At 42.3% G+C, this 16,393-nt stretch overlaps 1 protein-coding gene across 10 annotated transcripts in view; it reads left to right on the top strand.

Moving 5' to 3' along the window:
- Positions 1–16,393, top strand: part of LOC146204829 (uncharacterized) — a 175,849-nt gene that overhangs the window by 65,627 nt on the left and 93,829 nt on the right. For 9 of the 10 annotated variants that reach the window (XM_084589536.1, XM_084589533.1, XM_084589527.1 and 6 more), the window contains 3 exons: positions 4,383–4,484; positions 9,590–9,749; positions 15,899–16,211. In XM_084589536.1, coding sequence (XP_084445662.1) covers positions 4,383–4,484; positions 9,590–9,749; positions 15,899–16,211 — 575 coding nt within the window. The remainder of the gene's footprint in view (positions 1–4,382; positions 4,485–9,589; positions 9,750–15,898; positions 16,212–16,393) is intronic. The other variant, XM_084589530.1, reaches the window with a different exon arrangement.

The following is a 16,393-nucleotide window of genomic DNA, read 5'->3' as shown; positions in this document are numbered from 1 at the left end:
TCCTGGTGTCTTTATTCCTCATTCTGTTTCTGCGAGGTGCCGACGCGGTCTTAGCCATGAAAGAGCGACTGTCAGATTTAGCAAACACATGTTATGGCGAACAGGAAACCATGAGACTCCATCTTCTGCGACATTGTGATGTGCTCATGTATGCTGTTTCGATTGGTGCCTCATGTGACGTCATCATTGGGTGAGTGAAATGGCAAAGTCAGAGACCGGGAAAATTGAGTTGAAGGCATTATTTGGTTTGCTTGTATTTTGAAAATTAATTCCTTAATGATTCCGGATTCTAGTGTACAGATTCCTGTTACTCTTTTTGATTCGGTATCTGCGTGACATTAATAATTCATCTAGAGCAAAGCGGACAGGCATTTCAGGGCTCCTTTAATCGTAACCTCAACTTATTAAACGTATCTTAAGAAACCACTGAAAACTGTTTGTATCGCAGTAATTTTATCTGATGAACATCTGCATGATGGCTGTCTGCATTTGAGATGAAACCCTAGAGAGAACGACTAGAGAGAGCGCACTGCTATTTAACATTTGTATGAAAATTTTCACGTTCTTGTGCCTCATAAAGAAATCACTTTGCCGCCGGAAATTGTCTTCACAGTGACATGTTTGGTCATTTCAGCCCTATTTAGAGTTTGCTGCTGGGTGATAAGCATTTAAGGCTTTGGGAAACAAAATGATTAAAAAACGGGTGTTTCGCAAACTGCTTTGCCTTGTAGTTTTTCCCATGCAAACAAACCTGGAAGTAATGGTTAATGAACTGCAAAGTTAAATTCATTTTCTCTATATCTGTTCAAAATTCATTGTAAAATCCTCAAATTCTTGCTTTTTTTAGATTTCTATAAGGGAACATTTTCCTGACTTCTCATACTGGTGTGAAAAATAGGAAAAATACGAGTATCTTCTAGCTTCTTAGAATAATAAACTACAAACTTGTATAATATATAATAATTAATAAAATTTCGATATAAGATCTTTCATTGAAATCTTATATGGCCAGCCAAAAAAAACCTGAAAATTTTAATAGAATCAGATATTGTAGAGGGAAATGGGTTATCAATAGGATGCAATTACATATGTCTTGCATTTTTTTATATTTATCAAGTCAGGGAAGAAGTTTATCAAAAAGAGGTCGCTCGGTAATTTACCAGCAAAAAAGAAATAACGCAGGCCAAAAATTTGCCTAGCAGAGAAACTATCAAATTAGTTCCAAATGCCGCCAGGACCATTCCATTCACTCCTGCGCTTTCTATGGAGCCATCTGCTAACTGAAATAATCACAGTCAGCTGCACATAACTAGAGTTATATAGGAGATTTATTTATTACATTATAATGACAGCACTTCGGATTGAGTACGACCCTAAGGAGTTTTATTTATACATGGTTAATACAGCAGTATAGCAAGGTGCATTAGTGTATAAAAAAATGTCAGAAGAGTCAGTTTGACCAACTGCAATATCTTTACTATGCTCTCGTTCAAATTGTAAACTAAATTGCAATATTTTATGCCTACAATCGACTGTAACACAGTCGTCGCAAATTTCTAGCTTAAAATTGCAAATTGTCAGTGTATCCTAGAGCTCAATGTGAGCATATCTATGCATCATAAAATAGCGCACATTAATCTGTGATTTCACTAATTTTAGAGTTAGTTTACAGCTGCATTATGTGCGCTATGCAATCTTTTATATTTATTAAAACTTTTTGTATCAGTGTGATGGTATGGTTTATTATTTGCAGCAGTCTGTGCTTCTTTTTGAGAAGCATCACAAGCTATGCTTTTCTCTTGCTTTTCTTTTTTTTTTTTTTTAAATACTGAATTCAGTAGGTACTCAGATTGTTGCATGCATTGTGATTTCTCATAATTTGAATTACTTTTATTTTGAAAACTTGCATGACTATGCATTTCTACATATCAAGAAAGTGCATCAACGAGTCTGAAGAAACGCAAATTGCTTTGCATATTATTTTTTACTTAAAGCCAGGTCTAGGCATATTTTAATCTTTAGAGAAACTTGTAAATCCAGCCGCACTGGACCTTGGCAAAGGCAATCATCCTTTAATACTTCAATCATGGGCTCAATTCCCATCCAGGAAGCTGCATACTGGTGTCGCTAAAATGAAAAAAGAATAGCTGTCTAACTCAGTTGAACCGAGTTAGACGAGCATTAGCACTGTTTTACATGGCTTTTGCATTGTTTAGCATTTGATTTTGGGTTCTATTCGTCGAGACCATTTCAACGACAAATAAATGACTTGAAGTTGTAGCATAAAGTTCAATTATAATCATAATCGCTAATTATCAGAAGTTAGGACCTTAGTGTAGTGCAATGACATTAGTTTAGTGCTACCGTAATCTATATAAGCTACGCAACGGTATGTGACTTGAAATTATAGAACAAATTTTAATTTTAGTTACAATTAACAGTAATAAATTATGATATGCAGTTACTCCAGTGCAGTTATGCTCTTCATAAGCTATCTAAGGATATATGACTTGAAGCTATTGCATAATTTTAATTTTTATTTGAAATGAACAAATTAGGAGTAATTAAGGCCTAGAATTATCTTAGCACAATTATACTGAACATAAGCTATCTAACGATATATGACTCAATGTCTCATAAAGTCCAAATTTGAATGGCAGGTTAATAACTGTTTAATCCAGTACTAGTGCACTTGACATAAGCTACAACTATATAATACTTGCATTGCTACGGCTTGACTCAAAGGTATGACATTGAGGTTAGGCTGTGATTTTTGCACTGAGTAGAGCTAAAAATGCCCCATTACTTGGATATTGTCGAAGTTGTCAAACATCGAAATGGTTCAAATAAATTCGGAGACGTCCAGTATGGATGGCTCGCCTGATAGCCCACAGTATTGAATCAGTCCTCCATTTGAACACTTGAAACACACTGGCAACACTGGTGAACAGCGCTTCCAAGCACTTGGTAGGTCGCTTCTTGCCCTCCTCAAGATGCCTGCCGTAGGCTTCACCTGGGGGCCGAACCCATTGGCCGATGTAGGCGACCTTGACTCCAGCAGTTTTTTTATAACCTTCTTAGACCACACCATGGTGGTGTAGCGGTTAGGGTGCTCGGCTTCTGTGCCCAAGGATGCTGGATCGAATCCCGGCTGTGGCGGCCACTTTTCGATGGGAGGGAAAAGCAAAGTGTCCATGTGCTGTGTGATGTCAGTGCTTGGTAAAGGAACCCTTGGTGTTCGAAGTTTCTGATGCCCTCTACTACGGCATCCCTCATAGCCTGAGTCATTTTGGTGCGTTAAACACCATAAATCTTTATTTCTACTGCAGCTGACGCATGGCAGGTGCATTGTGTGGGAGTGAGCAGGAGTATGCGTATTGGGATGTTTTGGGAGGGAAACGGGCATTATAGGTCACAGCGTATGAAATAAACATCACTTGTTACAATCACTTTCACAGAGCTGACACTTTCATACTGATTTCTTCACTGCATTCATTCAGAGTGCATTCATTCTCTTAACTGTGTGTTCAGCCAACTAGCCCAACTTTGAACTGGCCTGAAGTTACATTGTTAGTTAAAAGCAGTCACAAACAGTGTGGCACAGCTCTTACACTAACACAAATGCAGGCCGCACTGCTTCGTACATTTGTGATCCATTCCGTGCTCTTAGCATTCCTGTTACTAGCAGCACCCCCCATGCCATGTTAGCTCCATAATCACAAAATCGGCCCTGCTTCTATGCATGCGCAGCGCGGTCGACACACTGCTTAATCTTTTCGAGCACGATGTGCGCGTCTTGCCAGAATCCTAACGTATGTCAAACTGTTCTTACTTTAGCTTGCCAGGCAGCTGAGCCTCATATAAGTGTGGAAGGCAAGAAGGTGCGCTGTTTTATTTCTTTTGATCTTATCTCGCTGCGACTATTGATCAGGTGATTGTGTCATTACGTCACTTTTTTTCCAGCAAGGGCTACAAATTCGGAGTCGTTGACTGGTGCACAACAGTGTATTGTAACTTTTTCTTTTTTTTTTTTTTTTTTTGTAATTTAAGTTTTGTTAGAAAAATCTGAGCCTCAGTTAGTATGTTTCCTGCATAAATTTGATGTGTGCAAAAAAAAAAAAAACAGGTTTTGCCAATTTTCACATTCACTGAAGAATGCCCTGTTTGAATGCTCTGGCACTGGCCTGCAAATACAGCAAACCAGCTTGCAGAATGCTTTCACATCATGGCTGGCCAAGCTCATTTTGAGAATAAACGGTGGGAACAATTGTGTTAGCTGCAAATTTAGTTCGGTTTAAGACTGCATTAGGTGCATCAACTTACACTGTGTGTGTTCTTCTTTTTTCTTCACATGCTGGCACTGTGCATATGACGTACACAAGTAGGAGATGAAATTTGTCCCAACACAAGTTTCACAGCTTCTCCTCGGGCTGCCACCTCTGCTACCACCTCAAGAGAAGTCTCAGTTCCTCAAGCTTTGTCAGGTAGGTTGTGGTATGTTTTACCACTTTAGGCACCATAGTGATTTGTTCATAGTGAACAGTGTTCACTGCAGAAATTAATCTTAACTGAAGGATACATAAAACAGTTCATTTTAGCACTTTTTTTTTTCCAAATCCTCCAACATTGTTTATCTTATCCAAGAAGTCTTAATTTGAGCTGGTCTGAATGGGAGTAATCTACTGTAGTTTTTGTTTCTGTGTTTGCCTGTATGATGCTGTCAGTGCCACTGCCTTGCAGGTTCTGTTGAGTTCTTCGCACAGTTGAGATATTGTGATTGACATTGCCTCTCAACGGACTGACTGTGTACGAGGCTATGTATTGCCTTTCACAATGTTCCTTTTCGATCTGTTTCACATTTTAGGTGTGTTTGTTTTCTTGGCATTTATGCGCTCTAGTATTTGTACAGGCTCATTGCACTAAATTTTGCCGCAACAGTTGGACCAGCTTGTTTGTGACTGCTGCCTGGCCGATTCAGAACATTGCGATCAACGGTGACTTCATGCTCAAAAGCACTTATAGTTACTTCACATGCAGTCTAAGAGGGTCAGCGATGGTAAACGTGTCATGGAAGAGTAACGCTGTTGGTATAACACGAGTAAATGTATGTCATAGCATTCAGAGCATTGCAAGGAACAATGTGGAACAGGTCCCAACAGCTGGTGCTGAAAGCCATTATCAACATATTGCCATGTTGAGGAAGGTGGGATAAACATGGGCCAAAAGTTTGATTCTTCCAGTGGTGTGTCACGTAATCTGCAATTAGGTCAATTAGTGGTGTGCGAACACTAAATTTTCGAATAGGAATATGGGAAAAAAATGCCTTTGAATATTGAATCAAATATCTTATGTAAGTGAAAAAGGAATGAGAAATTGAGAAATAGAAAATTAACGGACAATTTCATATAGCACCAGTTCTTTTTGTTCTGGGAGGACCTGTATCAAACCGAGTGTAGCTGTCGTATCGATGCTGAATACAGTAAATCGTCATTAATGTGGGCTTCAAGGGACTGAAAAAAATGTCAGAATTAAAGCTCGAATTATTGAATGGGCCTGAAAAAATTTTGCAAAACCGTTTGCATCGCAGTAATTCTATCTGATGGACACCTGCTAAGGTTGTCCGCATTTGAGATGAAATTAAAGTACGAAATTTTTTCCCGGTTTTGTCAAGTGCTTCTCCTTGTGTACACTGTCGCGAAGTTTCTCTTCACAAAAGTAAAATTCCTTTTCACAAAATGGCCCAGTCATACTTTAGAATAGTTCACTGCACAGCCCATGCAGTGAAGCATTGTGGTGAAGCATGCAGTGCGGGGGAAACTGCAGTGAATTAGAAAATTTTCGCTGTATCCAGTAATTTTCGTATATTTAGATGTTCCGAATATCAGTTTTTCGAATACGAGTCGAATAGCAATAGCTGAAATACTTTGTGGTGTATCAGCGGTTACAGGCCTTGGACTGCTTGGTTAGTGGGAGCTTTTTGCAGGTTGACAGTTATAGACTACACGTGGTTGGGATCTTTCTATAGCCGTGACTGTTGGCACTGCCACATCTGTTGCCATTACTGCCACTTCAGTGGTAATGACAATGTTTACAAAGTGTGAGGCTGGAATTACAGTAAAATCCCGTTAATATTTAGTTGGCGGAGAGGCGGGGATAGTATGCTGTAAAATCTCATTACAAGAGACATGGTTACAAGAGACACTCGGTTATAAGAGACACTTGAAAATGGTTTGGTTGGTTTTCATATGTTTGCCATGTTAACAACATTGCATACAAGAGACATGGTTACAAGAGACACTCTGTTACTAAGGGCAACTTTTGCAGGTCCCTAAAGTAATTTCTTCATTATTTATAAGAGACGCAATTAACCCAGGCACACTCATGCAATGCAGCAGACTCTTACCAACTCGTATGTGTGACAGCAGGTCCCTAAAGTAATTTCTTCATTATTTATAAGAGACGCAATTAACCCAGGCACACTCATGCAATGCAGCAGACTCTTACCAACTCGTATGTGTGACAGCTTAGATTCCCTTAATTAAATTCTGTCCATATCAGTGTCCTGTTTTGTTGCGCAATACGTCGGGAACCAAGAAGGAGTGCCTCCTTTTTACTGAGAAGTCAAAATGTCCGTTTTGTGTCAGTCACACAGAAATGTGATGACAGTGGCTGAAACAATAAGGACATTTTGACTTCCTAGTCAAAAGGAGGCACTCTTTCTTGGTTCCTAACATATTGCAACAAAACAAGACACTGATACGAAACAGAATTTAGATAAGGGAATCTAAACTGCTACACATACGAGTTGATAGGAATTTTTGGTTACAAGAGACACCTTCTTGGGTTCTCTTGAGTGTCTCTTGTAACGAGGTTTTACCGTATCTGGTAGTACACCTTAACTGACTAGTGTGTATTTGCCATTATTCACATTCTGAAAGAAAACAATTTAGGCATAGTAAATTTTCCACGAATACACGTACGTACGTGCATTTTATTGGTGTACTGCCGACCAAAGGTTCATCACTTGCAGTTGCCGCCATAGCGGTCGTGTGGCAACAACAGCCGTCTCAAAAACGGTGAGACTGGGGCAAGCAAGTCCCACACACACACTAATGCACTCTTCGTAGTTCAATTTTCAATAGAATGAATAATGTCCAACCTCTCTTAACTGTCAATACACGATACTTGGGTCGAGCAGCCTTCGGCATATTATCAACCGTTGCCTACCCGCAGCACATCCACAACACTGTAGATGTCCCCAACACAACAGCACATGCAGTGTGAACAGTCACATGTGTAGGGTGGGGTGACGGCAAAGGTGAAATTACAGTCGAACCCGGATATATCGAACTCTAAGGGGATCGCGAAATAGTTTAATATATCAATAATTCGATATACAGAATTCGGCTTGAGACGCCACTTGCGATCGTGAAAAATGATGCGGTATTTGTTGCGTAGTCAACCTACTCGCATAATGAACCCAATCCCTATTTTTGCCCCCGAGAATGTGAAAAATAAAAGCTTTGGGTGCCGCATCCCTCCGTTTCGACCGTCACATCCACAGCTCATTTATTGGCAGCGCGCCAAGATGCTGCCAGCGATAGCGTCACAACGTGTTTATCTTTTGACTATACTTTTTATAGATCCTGCAGTGGCAGGGAGCGAACTTGGTAGAGTGCCCGTGTGATGGCTTGATTGCACAAGCCTGGTTCGATTTATTGCGCCGCGCTTGGGATGGGGCAGGCATAGTCCACTGCTACAAAATCATTGGCAAGCGTGATAGCTGCAAATGCCGTTTGAAGCGAACAGTGCTAAAAGCCGGTGTCATGATTGCATCCGACCGCGTGCTTTCGTTGATTCCTAGATGCAAGAATGAACGACTCGCAAAAAAACAACAAAAAGCAAAGAAAAAAATCTGCCGCTTCTTAACGTCCGCAGCCACCGTAGCTTACGCTGCGCCGCATGTTCAGCCTGACAAGAACAACTCTCACAAAATAATTATGCGCGTTCAGCACGATGACAAGAAACGTGAATCGCACGTCAGCCGCCGTGCGCAGAGCGTTCACAACTCACACTGGAGAAGCGTCTGCCGCGGGCTGAGCTGGCTTGTCCGCGCGTGCGTAGTGTGTGCTGCTGCGAGCGAAGACCGGGAAAGAGAGAGAAAGGGAAGAGATAAAGCTAGACAGAAATGTGGGCGCACCCTTGCGCTTCGCTCTATCACATTGTTTTTTCCCCTCTCCCGAACACCACAGCTGCATTGGTTCCCTCTCGTTCCTTCACACACGACCTGCAAACGTCACATGCTAGCGCAGCAGCGATCATCGCAGATGCACGCGCCTTTAGGGGAAGGGTGCGGCGCTGCCCTAGACCAGCCATTGCCGAACTGTGCCCTCTCAGTCCTCCCGCGCGTGGCTTGAAAACGTCACGCGGTAAACGGCCGAGGGCTATGCGATCGTCTTTGGGGAAGGCGCACCGTCCAATGCGTGGTGCGAAGTTCGATATATCGAACGACCAGTGAAATTGAGTTCGATATACGACGCAGCTTTCCTATACTTTTACATGGGATTTTCAAGGGGATATTCCGTGAGTTCGATATAACCAAAATTCGAATTATCAGGGTTCGATATGTCCGGGTTCGACTGTATTGTGATAGGGCTGGCAACAATATTAGTCTGCGAGCCGACGCTTCCTGAACTCCCAATTGACATGGACATTGCTGCACTCATCGGAACATGGCCGAAATGGCTGCAGTGTTTATCGCCTGCAGTCTGCACGTTTTGTGTCTCAGCACAGCAGCAGCAAAACTGCGACGGCAAGTACGCGTTAGGCCCATTTCACATGCTGCAAATTTTCCCCTGCGACGCTGTGATTCTCGTCAGTCTAGCCGCAGAGGAGGTTCCAACTGGTTGGAATTGAATTGCAGCGTTGGTGTGATCGTTCTGCAACTGACTTATGCGGAGCCGAAGAGTGTCGTGACGTCATGTGACGTCTGGTGACGTGAAACGAGCTGGTGCGGCGGAGACGCCTCATCTCGAAGGAGAGTGTGCGCACGCTCTCCCTTGAGACCGGTGTGGCAGATCTGAGCTATATCGGCGCCTATGTAGTCGGCACTAATTTTCACGTTCAAGTGATTTCATTCGGCACAGCAACGCATTTTTTATATGCTGAAAGACTGCCCATTTTCGTAAATATTTATGAATACTAGCTTAGCATCTAAAAATACTTGAGTATATAAATTAAACACACACTGTGTACACGCTTTCTGCAAAACTTCAAACAATCCTGAGGGTATCTTTCATCGAATTTGCATGCGAGTTCGCTGCATGTGAAAGCACTGTGTGAAAATCACACTGCGGCTCCACCGACTGCACCGAAAATTTTCGCTGCAGTCGCAACATGTGAAACGGGCCTTTAGCGGTAGACACTTCATGAGCCACTATGTAGCAGTCAGTCAATACATAGGTTTTAGTGATGGCTAACCCGGGGAATTCTCACAACTATGTTTTAACTGCAACTGCTTAGTATGCGGGTACATAGTATAGAGGTTTTACTGTAGCATGATTTCCTTTTTTTCTCTTTTTACTCACAGAAAGCTTGCCAAGGGAAAACGAACGCGCATCTGGAGGCACATCAGCTGAGGTTTTTACTTCTTTATTGGAAGAAGACACCGGGGCACCCAGTAGCTACCTCACTGTGAGCCACAGAAATGCTACAGTCCAGTCTTCAAAATCTGAAGCTGCCACTGAAATGTAAGTACATGTGTTGAATGATTGCCAGAAACTCTGAAGGCTTGACTTTTCATGAGTATCCTGAAAAAATAACTTGATCTCGGATTGGAATGCACTGCCGCATGATTCCCCACTGCTTGTTTCCGACGAGTGACTGCATCATTAATTTACACTGTATGTAATGCGGTATGTTGTTGACTTTGTGCAGTGTTTCTTTCAACTAGAATAGTCTTTTGATGCGTGATTTTCACCCCATTTAGTTTTGTATAAGTATTCATTGTTTGTTTTTGTTTTTTTGGGGTGTATTCTGTCAATACCAATGCTGTACAGGGTCAGTTTTTTGTACTTTGTTTATACTGTGCCTCTCTTGCTTGGACCATGTTCGGTCCGCAGTACGTGATAAATAAAAAATAAAATATTGCCCTTTCCAATCATTTTGAAATTTATGGAAGGAAGTTACTGAACTGACTGGTTACTCTTTGGCTTGTGGTGTTAAAATGGCATATGGGCTAAAACATGAAATGTTAAATCGAGCAGCCTTATGGCGAAATATAAAGCACCTTTGTGCTGTGTGATATCATTGCATTTTAGTGAAGCCCACTGCCCCGCTGCAGCATCTCGGTGGCGTCGGGGGTTTAATTGCTGATCCCCAAGTCACTGAATCTAATCCTGGCCACAGTGGGCGCATTTGAGTGGAGACAAAATGCAAAGGCCCCCTTGTGTTGTGTTATTTCAGCACCCATTATGGATCCCCAGGTTGTTTAAAATTAATCTGAAGCTCTCCGTTCTGGCACCCCTCATAGCCCATATCGCTTTGAGATGTTTAGCCCCACATATGATGTCAGACCAAATTTTGTAGTTGCATGTTATTTTTGAGCATGGTCAGCGTAGAAGGCGTGAGACTGCGCAAAGAAATGAGATATTATAATAATGTCAAACCAGCACCATTCTTAAACTGAAGAGAATACCAAGTACTACATTGAAAGTACACTGGGGCTAGCTCTTTCAAGGTGTGGAAGTGCTGCTCCATTTGCTCCATTCTTCTTCAAACTGCTTTTCCTGCTTCATCTTGCTCCAAAACGCAATATTGCTCCAAACCTGCTCCAAATCAGCTGCCTCAATGTTTTGCTATTAAATTTAGTGCAACACAGTTTGCCACACAGCGAGACATAATGGTATTGCCTACAAAATTGCGATCTGATGCAATTTGGTCAAGCGACTGTGAGAAGACAGCAGGGCGATGGTATGTTGTGAGTTGCATGTACACTCTATAGTAGCCACAATAGTCAAAATGATGGCAGCACACTGGTCACAGTGGTACATAACTCATCTCATGCTGAGCCTAATGCATATAACATTTTTATAATCTAGAAAAGCATTGAGCACAATTGATTGCTCACAAGTCAATTTTATATGAGCCACTAGCGTTTGGAGGGAATTAAATGAGAAACAAATGGCTCTGTATGTATGACATAGCACTTTCTCCCAGCCTTTTGAATCGTTGGTGGTGGGAAAAACGAGAGCAGCGATTGAAGCATACACCGCAGACTACCACGAGCCATTAAATAAAACTTGTCCGGTTGCAAAGAAAACACGAGGTGCTTTAATCATTCTGCTGTGTAAACAAGCAGATACTTCACCATCAAGGCTGTCATGCCTGCCTCAGACAAAAGCATACTTGAACTGTTATGGGGGTGATGCCACTGTGCTAATCACTAAAAGGGTTCTCAAGAGTGTTAGAAAGCCATACAGGGCCTATTGCCAGTGTTTTGAAATTAAGGAAGCTCCAGCATATCTCGGGCGAGAATGTGAGCAGCCACTGGCCTTGAAGTAAAGGATCTAAAAGAGGAAAAAGCTACCCTTCAGTTCCATCTATCTTCCATGAAGGCACTGTTGACTAGTGCCCAGAATTTTATCAGCACAGGCGTAAGATCAGAAAGGATATGCACAATTCAGAGTGGAGTTCACATCGATGAGCAGCCCATTTCCTAACTAATGGCAGTGCTTGAATGCATCAAAGTGGTAGGCTCCACCTTTGAGTCTATCTAGTCAAAATATATGTCACAAGATTTTAGTTAAGTTTATGTTAAGTTAGATAGGTTAGAATCAAGCATTCCATTTGCTGTTAGTCTGTTCCCAATGGTTGCTCAGGTACTTGCGTTTCAGAGATGCTTGCAGATTCAGCAAAGCATTCAACTTTGAATAGAAATCAGTCAAATTATATTTTTTTAGATATCATCATCATCAGCCTGATCATCATCATACCCACTGCAGGGGAAGGCCTCTCCCATATTTCTCCAATTTACCCGGTTTTGTGCTAACTGCATCCACTTGACCCCTGTGAACTTCTTAGCCTCATCCGCCCACCTAACTTTCTGCCGCCCCCTGCTACACTTTCCTTCCCTTGGAATCCAGTATGTCAGGAAGTGAAAATTGTAATTAATAAAAGCATTTGAGCCAAGAAACATGCTCCAGAACATATTTGAGTGCTCCAAAACTCTGGTTTTACTGCTCTACAGCTGCTCTAAAATGCTTGAGCTTGCTTCCACCCCTGTCTGTTACAATTTTGGTGTTAGCAAAATCCTTTGGTATGGCGTTTCATGTCTTTGTTGTTGCTTGTCCAGTAGCAAAAGACAAATTTTTTGTAGAAGACTTTTTTTTTTTTTTCCAATTGCTGGGATTCAAACTGTTTTCTCTTGTGATGCTATAGGAGAAAAATGACAAAAACCGTGATATGCAGTCGTGAGCAAAAGTCGTATATACAACACAAAACCAGTAGCCATCTAGTGACAGCGATGCATGCATGTCAATAAAATGGAGCACTGCCATGATTGTCTCGATCCCAGATAATCGTTACTAAATGGCGTTTAGATGCAATTTTCCCGAGCTCTACCACCAGCTGCATGTTGGTTACCATTTCTGATCACGACTGTACATCGGGCTTCATGATAGCTGGCATGCAGCATGTGATACGGTCTAGCAGTAGCCTAAGTGAAAGCTGTAACCAGTGGAAGCGTTACTGGCTTCGGTCACTTCATTAAACCAGCCATGGATCCCGTTCCTGAGTGCGACAGTTAGGTTCTCACAGCAAACGCTGGTCTGCACTCCAGCATCCTAAATCCAGTAGAACATAAGATGCTTTTTATGGCTGAGGCTGCAGTGTGAGCAACAAGCGTAGCCATGGGTGCCGCTGTTGACATCGCCGAGCTACTGTCATGACTTCATGACTGATGTGTAAAGACTGTTACTTGTGGCCACTTTTAAAAAGCAGTAAGGGGTGAGCATGCATTTTGACAGAGATAAAAAAAAAAACAAAACAAAAGTCGGGCCCGTTTTGCGCAATTTCTTCGGTTAGGCCTGGGATGCTTGAGGTTCGTACCAAGGGCAGCTGCTTCTGTTGCTAGCATCACTTGGCCACAGTTACTGCGTTAATCCTCGCTCTGGCCGTGGGACTGGTAAAAGCGCGATAACTGTAGTACCTAGTTGGTGGTACATCTTGAAGAACCACGCTAAACTTCTTGCGAGGGACAAACATAATAAGGACACAACACACAGTGCAAACTGACAACTGATCTTTTATTGGAGTAAAATTAATTTTTATAAAGGGGAACATAAATGCCATTGATGGGTGGAGTGTCAGAATGTTAAAAGGCAAAAAGGACATGACCCATCGTAATCACTTATGTACATAAAGTTTCACATGGCCTCAAAGATGTGCGGCAGATACGAAGCTGCAGTTGTTTTCATGACCCCAAAAAAGGCTCTCCGATGTATGCGCAGCAGTTAATGAATGTGATGGGGTCTGCAAAACCCATTCCTGCACCATTCCAGACCAAATATATAGTGTGACACAGGTGTGGTGTACTGTACTCTGCTTCCTTCCGGATTGAATTTTGTGAGCAAGGCTGGAGGTGCTGCTCCATTTTCTCTGTTCTGCTCCAACTGGCTGCCTCGATGTTTTGTTATTGAATCTAGCGACCATTAATATTGCTGCTTTTAAAGAATGCGATCTGATGCAATTTAATTAGCATCTGAGGGAAGTGCAGCAGGATGATAACGTGTTGTGAGTTGCGTGTACACAGTATTGGGTCCACATAGTCGAAACTATGGGCAGCACACTGGTGGCAGAGGGGTAAGGCATCTTGCGCTGTGTGTAATGCATATAAAGTTTTCATAAGCTACAAAAGCATGGAGCATAATAAATGTTTGTTTGCCAATTAATGTAAAATGAGCCACAAGCAATTAGGAGCTGATTGCAAAGAAAAAGAAAGAAAATGCCCTGGTGTACGTGACATAGCACTTTCTCCCAGCCATTTGAATCACCGTTGGTGAAGGAAGCGAAAGCAGCGAGTGAAGCAGACACTGCAAACTACTACGAGTTATTAAAAAAGTTGTCCGGCTCCAAAGAACTACACGGGTTGTTCATATGGTTCTGCTGTGCATACTTTGCTATCGCGGCTGTCATGGCTATGCCAGACCAAAGCATACTTGAACTGTTTTGGGGGGGACATACTGATGTACTGAAATTAAGGAAGTGCAAGCATAGCTCAAGCTATAATATGAGCAGCCACTAACAGAAGGCCGTGAAGTAAATAATCTGAAAGAGGAAAAGGGTGCCATTCGGTGCCGTCTATCCTCCCTGAAGGCATGCTTACCAATGCCCAGAAATTTATCAGCACAAGCGTAGGATCAAAAAGGATATACACAAAGTAGAGTGCAGAAATGTGCTGCTTATTGATATAAACTCCAAACTAGCAGTGGCACTTGACAGATTCAAAGGTGGACTCTACCACTATGAATACGTTAAGTCAAAATAATGAACATCTTTAGAAAGTTGATGTTCGGTTACGAAGTGTATATGCAAGCATTTCATTTGCTGTTAGTCGCTTCGAAATTGTTGCTCAGGTCAGTGGTGGAACTTTAAAGATCTGTACATGTTTTGACTGTTCGTCATGTATTGTCAGAGATGCATGCATAGTCAGCAAAGCATTGAATTTTGAATAAAAAGTATTCGAATTGGATGTCTTTATGGAAGTAAAAGTGTTTGAGCCAAGAAACATGCTCCGAAACATAATTCAATTGCTCCAAAACTCTTGCTTTATTGCTCTAAAGCTGCTCCAATATGGCTTTACCACTGCTTCCTGACTGAGCTTCTCCAAAATGCTCAAGCCTGCTTCTACCCCCATGTGGAATAAACTGTCTGCTGTGCCAAAAAAAAAAAATAAAGAATAACAGAGCATGTCAACAGTTGCAAATCTGTCTGTCACCCACCTGCCCAGGAAGGTTGTCACCATATTGTAACTATTGCAAAAAAAAGTGCACACCATGATTTGATAGAGCCGTCTTATCCCATTCAAACAGTAAAATAGAGATAGAAATAATCGAGGCCTCTGAAATCAAATCTCCACTGGCTGACAAATGCATTGGCAATGCAACGGTTTCGCTTTTGGAAAATGAACTGCTTAGGCGGTCAAAATGAGTTTGTTCCATTGTGTGGATACATTTGTGTGCGTGCGTGTGTGCGTGCGTGTGTGTGTGTGTGTGTGTGTGTGTGTGTGTGTGTGTGTGTGTGTGTGTGTGTGTGTGTGTGTGTGTGTGTGTGTGTGTGTGTGTGTGTGTGTGTGTGTGTGTGTGTTCATTTCACTGTTTTATCTGCTTTTTCCTTTTAACATTTTTACACTGCACCCATAGATGTTTGGAACATTCCACAGTGCTACACAGTATACAGAATGCACTGCAGTCGGGGAGTTTTACTAATTGATATCATCCCGAAATTCGTATCAACCTGATTCATATCACCGAGATTCTGCTGTATAAAAAAGAGAGGGGAATTCAGTGCTGTAACCTGAAAAAAGAGTTGGTGTATTTTAAAGCCACCTCTGTGGTGTGGACAATAGCTCTGATGTTGCTATGTTTGGTGACATGGCAGTTGTAGCCTGACAGCATAACCAGCTCCATGACAGCATCTTAGATTGCCTTGTGGTGGCCAGGAGCAGACTGATAACTCCTCTGGTTGTGTGTGTTCCACTCCAGTCTGTTCTCATATTCGTTCTTGCACTGCATTATCGGGAAGGGGAATGGAAAAATGTAGGGAAAGAGACTGGGGAAAAGCAAACTCTTTTGCGTACGATTAATACAAGCGTTGTGTTCTTTTTCTTTTCAAATTTCAGAATGCTGCCAGATAAGCCGGCAGGCATGATGATGGACTCTTGTTTAATGACACCCTCACTTTCAAAGCCCAAAAAGGCTGCTGGAAAGGTTGGTAGCCAGTATCTTCAGCAGCATAGGCACAGTAAAAGCAGTGACACATCTTTGGTGCCTGTGCGGGATTCGAAAGTGGCCATTGGAGCTTTTGGACCAAAAGTTTTTGGAAGGTCTGAGCCTTTGCAAGCAAGTTTGGACAGCGACCGAGCCTGGATATTGCTGGAGACTCAAGCAAAGGCTCTTCAAGCATCGGCAGAAACAGCGCGCCATTTGGCACAGGTAAGCAGTGCTGCAGTGTTTTGTGCACTGTTATTTAGAAGTCAGTATTACAAAGCTGTGGGATGACCCGCCGTGGTGGCGCAGTGGTTAGAGCGCTCGACTATATGTGCCTAAAGGATGCGGAATCGAATCCCGGCCACGGCAGCCGCTTTTTGATGGACATGAAAAGCAAGGCGCCTGTG

The sequence above is a fragment of the Amblyomma maculatum genome, chromosome 1 (genome assembly GCF_055883805.1).
Source record: "Amblyomma maculatum isolate TAMU_Amacu chromosome 1, ASM5588380v1, whole genome shotgun sequence".
NCBI lineage: Eukaryota > Metazoa > Arthropoda > Arachnida > Ixodida > Ixodidae > Amblyomma > Amblyomma maculatum.
Note: the sequence above shows the minus strand (reverse complement) of the source record. Positions and strands in the feature narration are given on the sequence as shown.